This window comes from Rhinoderma darwinii, chromosome 1 (assembly GCF_050947455.1).
Source record: "Rhinoderma darwinii isolate aRhiDar2 chromosome 1, aRhiDar2.hap1, whole genome shotgun sequence".
Lineage (NCBI taxonomy): Eukaryota > Metazoa > Chordata > Amphibia > Anura > Rhinodermatidae > Rhinoderma > Rhinoderma darwinii.
The window spans coordinates 473,837,264-473,849,613 of NC_134687.1; the positions used below are offsets into that span (position 1 = coordinate 473,837,264).

Genomic DNA, 12,350 nt, shown 5'->3' on the forward strand with positions numbered 1-12,350 from the left:
GCTTCCCTGTGGTAACATTATGGAAAGGTCACTGGTCGCATCAGATGTACCCGGGAAAAAAAAGAATATTACTTGAAGTTTATATTGTTTAATCGTTACTATGGTTACATGATAATCACAACTATATTCTTAAAGGATTGTCCCACGATTAAATACATCTCAGTTAAATCCTGAAAAACATATATTTATTTTCTTATTGGAATCACTTACCAATGCTCCTGTGTATAGATATTGTGGTTACATACTTGTTATGGCGCCCCCTTGTGTTCATTTTACTTCCTCTCAGAAAATGTATCTAATATGTCAAGTGCCAGGGGACACACATAACCAATATCTCAGTACCACCTTCCACGATCCTCTTGTACATGGGTAACAGAGTGATTACCGCTACTGTGCAGGCCAGCTAATAAAAATGTGTGCGCTAGAAGCGGCTTCTTCTCACCAGCATTGAACACTTTAGGTCAGGGGTGGGTAACCTGTGGGCCGTATAAAGTTTGCAGGTTCATTTGGTCTGGCCCGATCTCACTCAGAACGCGCTGGCGCCGCGTCATTCGCTAATAGCTCTGTCTGCCCTACTCACTCTACACTTAGGATCAGGATGAGGGCGGACAGAGCCAAGTATGGCGGCGGTGGTCTGAGTGAGGATGGTGCGTGCTGGCCAGAGAGTGAACCAGTCCGGTCACCTAACCTGAGTCACCTGACCTCATGTCAGCGACGTGAGGTCTGGTGAATGGACTGGTCCACTCCCATCACAGCACGCACCGACCTCACTCTGACCGCCACTGCCGCTGTGGTTTTTGTTTTACAAGCTGTTACAAATGTGACAGGGCCTGTTTTAGAGGAGAACACAAAGTTCTTGACGCAACTCTTTTCCTAATATATAAACAAGAAGGAATAGTAAGGGTAGTAATACAAGCACCATGGCCACATCAGAACACATGAATGAATTAAAGGGCTTTTCCCATCAGATACATTTATGACATATCCACAGGATATGTCCTAAATGTCAGATAGATGCGGGTCCCACCTCTGGGGCCCGCACCTATCTCTAGAATGGGGCCCCTTAAACCCCGTTCTGCCGCTCTGTGTTGCGGCTGATGCAGGTTGAATTCCGACCATGAAAAGTTTCTGGAAGTTCTATAGAACTGAATTGTAGTTACGGAAACTGCGTAACTCGCATTCGACGCTTCTTCTGTAACTGCCATCCACTACTATAGGAGTTACGGAAACCGCTTGGCTCAGTGAGCTACGCTGTTTTCTTCTTCATTTTCGGAAATCAGCTGGAACACAGAGGTGGAACGGGGTTTAGGGGCCCCCGTTCTAGAGATAGGTGCGGGTCCCAGAGGTGGGACCCGCATCTCTCTGGCATTTATGACCTATCCTGTGGATAGATCATAAATGTCCCTGATGTGAAAACCCTTGTAAGTAAATCGGAAACAACTTACTGCTGCCGAGTTCTTTTCAAAACTTACCATTGTGATGAGTCGACTGCGCTCCAGACTGAACGACGCAGTAGCAACATCATCAATACCGGCTAAAATCACACACCTCACCAAAGAGAAGCAGTTCCAGCCATCACATTGGGGGTGAGTTAATTAAATGTTTGACCAATTATAGAAGGGTAATTTTTAAGTGGATAACTTTGTATGGCCTGCGAATGATGTTATAAATATCCAAATGGCCCTTGGCAGAAAAAAGGTTCCTCATCCCTCCTTTAGGTGGATGTCCTAAGAAGGGAATCAAAAAACACTAGGGGGCGCCAAAAGAACATATTTTTTAAAAATGTATTCAAATTGAAAAAATATTTTTGTGTGATCTAACAGAGAAATGTAATATTTAATTGTCGGATGAACTTAGATCTGATCATTATTAGCTGGATCCTCTGCATCGGAATCGACTTTGACTGAAGCTACAGCTTCTATGTATACAGGATAGTAAAAATTAGAAAGTAAAACATTTTTTAAATTAAAGTCAATTGAAAAGTTGCTTAAAGGCTATGTACACCTTTTGAAATCGTTTTTTTTATATAAATAAAAATGTATATCCGTGTGATTGGTGCAACAGTCAAAATAAGTTTTATTAAAAATGTTTACTTTTTGAGATACAGCTACTTTGTGCTTTGTATACAAAGCAGCTGTATTGTTCGCGAAGGCCTGAACCAGTCAGGTCCATGTGACTGACTGGTTCAGTGACAGCGGGTCCTGTCTATATCTAACACACAGGATCCACCTGTAATTTATCACATCTAAGTTATGAACTTAGATGCGATCGATAGCAGCTCGATCCTGCGTATTAGAGACTTGCAGGACCCGTCAGTCCCAGGATTCAGTGCTAGATACAGCTGCTCGGTGTACAGAATACAAAGCAGCTGGATCTCAAAAAGTAGAAATAATTTTTAATAAAAAGTATTTTGAAAGTTGCACCAGTCCAGTTTTTTTTTAATTCATTTTTTCTAAATATCTATTTCAAATGTGTGCATGGCCTTTTAAAATCACCTAAAACATTGTTTTATTAAAAATAATAATAGTTTGAGTTCAAAGGTGTACATAGCCTTTAACCACTTTTGAGCTCCTATAATGCATTGGAACAGTTAATTTTTCCCACATTAGATTAATGAAAAGCGCCTGGTATAAAGGCTAGACAGAGTTCAATTCCGATCTGTAAATCACCATAACAAATACTGTGCGGACATTGAGGAAGTAAGCAGTACTGGGAGATTTCAGCTCTGAAGCTGGTATAATTGTGTGTGCAGCTCTCGACTATAATAGACTGTAACTCTCTAGAGCAGTACCACATAAGTAATGCAATGTATTTTACATGGTTACCCAACTTTTACTGTGAATTATACATGTTTTTTTTTTTTTTTAAAACCAAACGGAACATACATCAATATCTTCCTTACTAATGCCTTTTGCTTTCCACAGGTCAACAGAACTGCATGGGAGAGGAGACCCACATTCTTATATGTCTGACATGAGCAAGCAATCAGATCTAGACATTACAGATTCGAAGCGGCCAAGGTTGGACTTGTTACAAGAGCCACTGCTCAGACACTCCTCATTTATCAACCAACATGGAGCTGGTGAAGAACTGGGCAAGGTAAGACAGTGACTCTTTTATAGGCACCAACTGTTGTTTTAAACTCCTTCCTCAGGTTGGAACATTTTCTTTAGTGAATTATGGGTGTAACCCATTTAACTGCACATATTACTTTGTAAGAGTTTGTGAAAGTTGCATCCATGAGGCAGGTTGACTGAGGACATAGACCTTTTTAGGATTGTAACGGTAATAGATCCGTTATGTTGTTGGGCAATGAGATTTGACTGGTGGCTGTCAATGGGTTAACTGAGGGTTGCCTCTGATGAGATTCAGAATTATGATAACACGGACTCCTGGGAAACCCAAATCTGTTTCCATTTAAATCCTGTTTTTCTTCCCTCCACATAGGATGGTACTGAGATGGTTGCAATGCTGTGCAGGTTCTGGTGTGGGATAAGGAGTTGAGTTAAACCAGGAGGCCTATCTTCTGTGTTTCGTTTGGATACAGGCCACTGGGGATGGAAGGCATTATGTTCCTTTATATATCGTTAACTCCAAAGTGGCCATAGATGTTTTCGGCCGTGCACTTTCTTTCAAAGACTCCTGACTTAGTCTGAAAGATTTATACATTGAATGGATACATGTGCAGTGTGTCTTTCAAAGTGTTTTTATAGGTTAATTTTAAGGTCCGAAACTTTTAGTGAATTAGTACTTTCCAGGGTAGGCAGGGGTACGCAATCTGCTATTGACATGGCGATTTGATTTTTTTAGTACAGTTCAGTAAAAAGGCATGCATCTGGAAACCATTGTTTTTTTTTACTGTTGTGCCATGGACTTCTCTCATCAACAAAAAAAAGTTATAGCTTTTAAAGTATACTTTTTTTCCCCAATATCTTTTTGTTTCAAAACTGTAGTGTTATTTATAGTTTGGTATAAATCTGACAAATGGATGTCAATGGGGATATTCTAGTATATGTCTGGATACCTTCCAGATGTATACCCCGAACCTTTAGCAAATGTGTTGTGACTAGACCAAAAAGTCTAGGGCTTACTTCACACAAACTTTTTGTATGGCCTTTTTTTGGCCAAAAGACTGCAAAAATGGTAGTAGTTTTTGGTGGTGTTTTTTGCAAATTGCGTGTTTTACTACCTGCAGTTTCTTTAGGTGTTGTTTTTCACATTGCAGGTCGTGTTAATAAAAAAATAAATCCTCTTGGCCAAACACATGATTTATTCTGAAAAAAACACCACAAAAAAACGCAACACATTGACACGTTCGTTTTTTATGAAGAGGCAAAAAAACATATGGAAAAGAACGCCACTTAGTTCTTGAAAAAACACCAAACCCAGCCTTGCTGCGATTTTGGAAAAACGCCACTGAGACAAAAAACACAAAACAAAATAATAAAGCCACCAAAAAAAGCATTGTTTCTAGTGCATTTAATAAATCCTTAGTTACTTCAAGCTAAGATCTGGCAGAAGCTTTTATTCCGCAAAAACACCGTAGCTTTTTTCCTAGAAACGCTGCATGTGAAGCAGACCTAAAGAAAACATAGACTTAAAGAGGCTCTGTCACCACATTATATGTGGCCTATATTGTACATAATGTGATCGGCGCTGTAATGTAGATTACAGCAGTGTTTTTTATTTAGAAAAACAATCATTTTTGACGGAGTTATGGCCTACATTAGCTTTATGCTAATGAGTTTCTCAATGGACAACTGGGCGTGTTTTACTTTTTGGCCAAGTGGGCGTTGTGAAGAGAAGTGTATGACGCTGACCAATCAGTGACCAATCAGCGTCATACACTTTTCTCCATTCATTTACACTGCAGATAGCGATATAGCTATATCACTATGTGCAGCCACATAAAAACACTATAACATTACTGTAGAGTCCTGACAATGAATATACATTACCTCCAGCCAGGACGTGATGTCTATTCAGAATCCTGACACTCTTGTAGCGTCTCTGTGATATTTACAGCAAGGCAAGCGTAATCTCGTTTGAAATGACAGTTTACAGCGTAATCTCGCGAGATTCCGCTTGCTGTGCTCTAGTGTAAGAATTGTATTAGCGAAGTGTCAGGATTCTGAATACACATCAGGTCCTGGCTGGAGGTAATGTATAGTCATTGTCAGGACACTGCAGTAATGTTAGTGCGTGTGTATGAGGCTGCACATAGCGATATAGCTATATCGCTATCTGTAGTGTAAATGAATGGAGAGAAGTGTATGACGCTGATTGGTCACTGATTGGTCAGCGTCATGCACTTCTCTCCACAACGCCCATTTGGTCATATAGTAAAACACACCCAGTTGTCCATTGAGAAACTCATTAGCATAAAGCTAATATAGGTCATAACTCCATCAAAAATGATAGTTTTTCTAAATAAAAACCACTGCTGTAATCTACATTACAGCGCCGATCACATCATGTACAATATAGGCCACTTATATGGTGACAGAGCCTCTTTAACTATAGGAACTTAAACAGATGTGCTATAACTCAATGGATCGCAAATGGAAACAACAAGCAGGTTGTCCCACTGTTGTGGCATGCAAAATATGCCTCCTATACGGCAGCAGTGATGATGCCAGCGAGTGCACAGGCAACAGACTTCAGTATGTGCACTAGGCTAAATGCTACTGTAGCTACTTTGTGCTATTAGATTACTTTATAGAGGGGTATCATATCTCTGGAGAGCCACTAACAAAGTAGCTCCTACTCTGGCGGACTCTGCCCGGCCATGCGTAACATGGTCGCTCATTCATTTGAATGGGTTCCATGTAATACTAGACTTGCCGAGCAGCAGCAGCTGAACTTTTCCCTAGCGATATCTGCTGATCACTACTGTTTAATTTTTTTTTTAAATAACTGGACCCGCGATAATCTGTTGATCACTGCGGCAGCTTTCTGACACAACCTGAGAAAACCCCTTCAAGCCTTTGTATTTACTCCCGTGCTGGGTTCATTGGTGGAAGGGATCAGGTTTAGCTTTATACTGTATGTCTGGCAATAAAGACTTTTTCGATAAATTTCCCAGCGTATTTCTGGAATATATATTTATACCTTAAACAGTACTTCTAGCAACGCTTTGGGAAATCACTCTAAAAGTCTTTGTTGTGGTGGCACAGCTAGTAACTAGATTAGTGTCCTGTGGTCTACTTGGAGTCTATCCAGCATTGTCCCTGATCATTGCATCTCCGTAAAGCTCTGTTATGGGAACACTAATCTGTTACTGGGATTAACATCTCAGAGTTTCCAGTGGGCCGGGCCTCCCCGTTATTCATGAAACTGGCTGTGACTTGTATTGACCTTGGCAGAGCTCCCAGTTGGCCAGGAGGTAAACTCGCACTTGCATACTGCTTAGCTGCATACCGTGTGAGGGAAAGGCTGAGCAGGCACAGTGCATGAAGCTGAAACGCTCGGTCAGGATGTGTAGGAGTGAACTTCGCTTTAAACCAGTCGATCAACAAAACCCGGAAGTAACTCCTAGCAGGCGGAAATGGAGCCTGGTTTATGTCATGTCACATGCTGGATAATATATAGAAGTCGCTTACCGCAGCCAATTTATAGGAAAATCTGAATTAATAGGAAACACACCATCACCTTTAGTATTTACCTGTTTCATGTATTATTTCACTGCAGCATTAAACGGGGCCCTGAATAGATATTATGGGCAGTGGGATCTACACAGATGTTACGGTATGAGATGTGAAGCTATAGCTGCTGTCATGACATATAGTCTAACAACAGATGCGGGCCTGTTGTAATGATCGGTATCTTCTGTAGGTCGCAGCTGGTAACTGTGGTCTGCTAGGATGTTGGGCACTTAATGTGCAGTTTCACATGACTCATTTCATGATTATTTGTTCTCTAAATTACTCATTAAAGGAATATGAATCTTTTTTTTTTTCTTTTGCGACTTTCCCTGGATTGTTTTGTGTTTTACGCTATATTTCAGTTTCACATTGCAAGCCCCATGTCGCCTGGTCTTGTCAGCATATTGTGGTATGGCAAGCCATAGTATAATACGATCAGAACCGGATTTATTTTGTTGAACATGATATCTAGATAGATTCTTCCACACCCGTCAGTTGAAAGACACCAATAATACTAAATCTGCAGTAAACTTTTAGTAAAACCTGTTACTGTAAATGAAAGCTATTTCACCACACATATACAAGATGAAATTGCATATCAAGATGCCCAATTGATCGTGAGCTGGCGAAAGACGTAAGATCGCTACGGAGTCTACTGATCTACAGGTGCCTTCCCCAACTCCTTCAAACAGGCATTTTACGTATAAGGAGGAAGGATGATGGGCAGCCGCCAGCCACATGTGGTAATTCTTAGTTACGAGAAAGCGCTGGACAGATATGTCACCACTCGCATCAATCACTGTCCCTAACGGGGGCTCCCAATCTATGCTCCATATCTCCGATCTACACGAGGGTCAATTTCATAGGAAGCTAATGAACCTATCAGTATGTTTTTGAAGTGTGGGAGGAAACTGAAGTACCTGAAGAAAACTATAAAAAAAAAATAAATAATAAAAAATAAAGAAACATAAAAAATAAATGAATATATATATATATATATATATATATATACACACACAAACTAGTCCACAATGCTTTGGCTGGGTTCACACAGAGTTTTTTGACACGGAAACCGCGCCGCAAAACGGCCGAAAATACCTCCCATTGATTTCAATGGGAGGTGAAGGCGGTTTTCTCCCACGAGCGGTAAAACCGGCTCGCGGGAGAAAGAAGGGACATGCCCTATCTTCGTGCGGTTACGCCTCTGACCTCCCATTGACATCAATGGGAGGCAGAGAAAGCTTATTTAGCTGCGTTTTATGTCCGCGGCGCTCAATGGCTGCGGGTGAAAAATGCTGCGAAAATCGGTGTGCAGGGAGAAGAAAATCTGCCTCAAACTTCCAAATGGAAATTTGAGGCAGATTTTCCGCCTGCAAAATACTCTGTGTGAACCCAGCCTTATTGTGGTAGAGCAAGTCTGCAGGCGTGTCTGTCACATTGTGTCACCTTTGCTGTTCGAGAACCATCAAACTTATGTGGAATTAACTCCCAATACGTGGAGTCGCCTATAATCCTTTTAGCCATTATTCATCAAACAATAACAGAACGTCAAACGTCTCGCTTTTCTTGCTTTTTACCTTTTATTTTGGCAACCACTTGACTTCACAACCTGCTGAATTTTAAAATAAAGTGTTCTGACTATAACCAGTAGAATGGAACATTTCCTCTGCTTAGGCGTCATAACAGGAAATGTGCATATGTGTGTGCTCTGACTTTCTATTTACACAGTTACTTTCTCAATCATGTCCCCTGCCGTGCAGGTCCAGGCTGGAAATAGCTGCATATCCTCCGATCATTATTACATCTATTCACAAGTGGTGCTGCTTTGTCTTGTCTCTTGCACCTGGTATTCTAAAAAGATCATTATTATCTTGTGTCAATTACATTTTTATGCTGTGGATAAATTAAAGATAGTGGATGGCAAGGTATCTCAGTGGTTGGCACTACCGCCTTGCAGGTCTTGGGTCGGGGCCCATTTAGTTTAACGTATTCATGTGCGAATCAATATCTATTCATTGAGGCACCACTGTCAAAAAATATTGTAGATCCCCAAAAGCACTCAACAGCCCCTCTACACGGTTGATTCATGGAACTTTAGAACCTCTTAATGTGCAGTTGGATGACACATACAAACATTACGTAATTGATGATTTGGCGTGGTTGGCTAGCAATTGCTATCCCGGTCCGCCCACTAGGCAAACCGTTTTTATCCAATGTTTATAGATTCATACCCAGTGCGCTGCGCCATAGTTAAAAGGTTTTAAAAAAACCTCCATGTATTGTATGCGGCCTAATAACACAGGAATTCACTGTCCGATTCTAGAAATAGCCCATGGTATGTTTGAAAGTTGCTTTATGGCGTGAACACGATACTTTTTAGTAGAATCCATACTGTTTTTTTTTTGAAGATATTCAAATATCTTTTGAAGAAAAGGCTTGTGTTCAGTCTTCAGAGAAAACCCAGTGCACAGTGCTAGCTTCAGTAATGGAATGCTGGCAGCGGATGGTAGAGGGAGGTCATCCGGGGACGCGTAACACCCTCCGCTGTGTATCACTATCTGTCACTCTCAAGTCTTTCAATTTGCCTTTGCTCTGTTGGAATGGAATAATAAGACCATTTTGGCTGGATCTCCGTAGTACAAAAGATATAACTGGAAACTCTTCACTGTTACAAGGACATAGAAATAATACGGGTGCGCTGTCTGTTTCTCCGGTGGTCTTAATTACTGTGCAGACGTAAAAAGCTATAGGGTTTTCTCCGCAACACATACAATGAGAAGATTGTTTCTTTTAAGAGTATATTTAAGAGCAAATATGTTGATCGTCTTTGTTAGCATTTTGAACCATGTTCATTTTACATCCCAGTGGTTAAAGAGTATTTCTACCCAAAATGGAAAATAGCCATATGTTAATAACTGAACCTCCAGTGACCATTTCCAGTATATTTGACAGACGTACTAGTGCAGTCTGCAGTGCAATTCTTGCCTTCAAAAATACCATAACTCATGATGGACCCCATTAAAGTCAACGGTCTCCGTCGGTGACCTTTTTGAATACGTCTGAAACAGGGTCTGTAACGGTGTTATGGCTTCTGTTATAAACTAAGGCTATGACGTTAGTGTGAACAGGGCCTTAAAAAATAACCACATATTGGTATGTTTTGGCTGGAAATCATAATAAATATATAACAAGAGACCGTGAAGCCACTTTACAATTATTTGTAACTAGACTTTCTGATCAAACAAATGTTGACGTTCTGTGAATTTTTTTTTTATTTTTTTTTTCAAATATTCATTTTTATTATGTTTTACAAAATACATACAGTGGAAAAAGTCAAGAGGAACGCAATAGCCCTCCACATAGAGAAAATTTGTGGATGAGCAATAGATCATGTATAATATTTCATGAGAATTAAAAAAACTGTAACATCCAGTCTTCTGTGCAGTTTTTTTTTTGCACATTCTTCCTACGGCTGCTTTCTAACTTGGGGGTCTCAATCCGTAATCATTCTGTATATGGCTACTAGTCCGGCCTATGTAGCTGTATATAGCCTGAATATAAGGATCCCCAATTGTGGAGGTGGCCAACAGACATTTAGGACTTTACACTGCTGTCGGTCAAGACCATAGATTTCAACATGCCAAACCTTTGTTCCCACGGAAAATAAGCCATTGCCAGATGGATCCTATTGAAATAAACCTACCCGCTTGGTAGCTGGTGGATTCAGGAAAAATGTCTGTCAGACGAACAAGCATTCGGCCAACGTTCATGTTGTTTCATGTGCATGGTCCGCTTTAGCCTTGTGATCTGTCGTTTCCACATCACATACGGTCACAAGACTTTTATATTTCTCCCTGGTATTCTTCCCAGTAATATAATATGTTAGGAAAATGTTATTTCATGGATTCTTTAAATGTATAAACTGTTCTCACGAATTAGATCTGCAAGTGTGCATTATATTCTCCAATACTGGCGGTGCAGCTGAACACTTCTATTTACAAGTCTGGAGTAGAATATTAATCCTTCTCGAGCAGCTTGCACAAGAATGAAATCCGAATCCTGTAGCTTGTATGGATCTAGGTCAAATTTATCTAGTGATTCAACAGCCTCAAGCGATTTCATTGCTAAACAAGTAACAAATGTGAACTCCCTCCCTGCGGATTTACAGCTGCTGTGCCACTGTATTAGAAGCAAATGTTTGGGTTTTCCTAGAAATAACAGCTAGTTTAGAATAAAATGCAGTGCCTGAAGACCAGAAGATAACACATGTGGATACAGGACAGAAAATGTGTATATATAAAATAGACTTTAAACATATAGAAGTAATAATATAGCCTGTTTTGGGCTTTAAACGTAAGAAACAAACACTCCTAACCTTCAACCGTGATATGCATCCTGCATTACCCAACACCAAAATATTTTCCTCCGCTATAAATACTGAAATAATAGAACGCTAAAAAAATTCAGTCAGTGACCGAATAAAACCTCCAAACCAAACATTGCTAAGGCATAGTGATTGAATATAACCACCATACTTTGATGGAATAATACTGCCATACTGTGACCGTATAGTGGTAAAATATTAGTTCCACAATGGTAGCCTGCAGGGCGTCATCACATTGCAGAACGGACAAACGAATAAGGTACTGGTCGTGCGTAGACCAAGCGCAATAAACAGAAGTTGAATCCAATAATACACAGTTGACATCTACTTTGATTGCAGCAGTTTGCCTATGTTCTCCGTCTGGCTTAGATTGTTTTTTCCGCTACACCTCGCCGGTAAAGAGTTTGCCGTCCAGACATCTTAGGCTCCTTACATTTGCAAAAAAATGCCCACCGTCTCTAGTAGCATAAATTTAAGTATTAGTCTGAACCCTTTAATAGGAATAGCCTGCCACTACCCCAAAACTCTTCCCGCTTTCTCGTTCGCGATCCATCACACACTTCCTGTTATAATAAAATAAAAAAAATAATTTTATGAAAGAAAAACCCTTTTAAATGCTTTTAGATCTTTTTCAATCCGTATCATTGGGCCTCAGTAGTATAATGTATAAATCCATATCCTTCTTATGAATGAAATTATAATCCATGTAAAGGTCAAAAATAAACTGTAGGCCGGGTTCATACCATTGGGTTTTTATTTTTTTGTTAAGCCGAAAGTAATATTTTTGTTTTTTATGGAAAGCTATGGATGGATATTGAAGGCAATGCAATTATATTTTTTCCATATATATTTCTATGTATATTAGAGATTCAGAAAGTTCTGGAATTGCATGAAGCTCTGTACTTGATTACCTATATGAACGATTAAAATTCGATTTTTATTATAGAAAAAACATACTAAAATTGGGCTAAATAGCCAAATGTACTGTAAAGGCGTAAGCACGGTAGACCATACAGAAGGAGGAGCAATTGAGGGTGCTGTTGTTAGCACCACATACTGCTGAGCGATAATTCCCCCTGACTGTATTATGATATAACACCTGGTCAATCCGTGCCACTGAAAACGTCCCTACGCGTTTCTGCACCGCTAGTAGTCAAGGTGCTTCATCAGGGGTCACACTATTTGATTATATGGCCGGGAGACACCTATTGCGTGTCTCATAACATTCACCCGGCTCGTGCACGACACTAGTCAGCTGGTCGAACCGACTAGTGTCGTGCACGAGCCGGGTGAATGTTATGAGACACGCAATAGGTGTCTCC

General features: G+C 40.3%; 1 protein-coding gene across 17 annotated transcripts in view; it reads left to right on the forward strand.

Moving 5' to 3' along the window:
* The window catches only part of NCOR2 (nuclear receptor corepressor 2), a 429,457-nt gene that overhangs the window by 157,786 nt on the left and 259,321 nt on the right, over positions 1-12,350 (forward strand). For all 17 annotated transcript variants that reach the window (XM_075833601.1, XM_075833585.1, XM_075833675.1 and 14 more), the window contains one exon: positions 2,925-3,099. In XM_075833601.1, the coding sequence (XP_075689716.1) occupies positions 2,925-3,099 (175 nt within the window). The remainder of the gene's footprint in view (positions 1-2,924; positions 3,100-12,350) is intronic.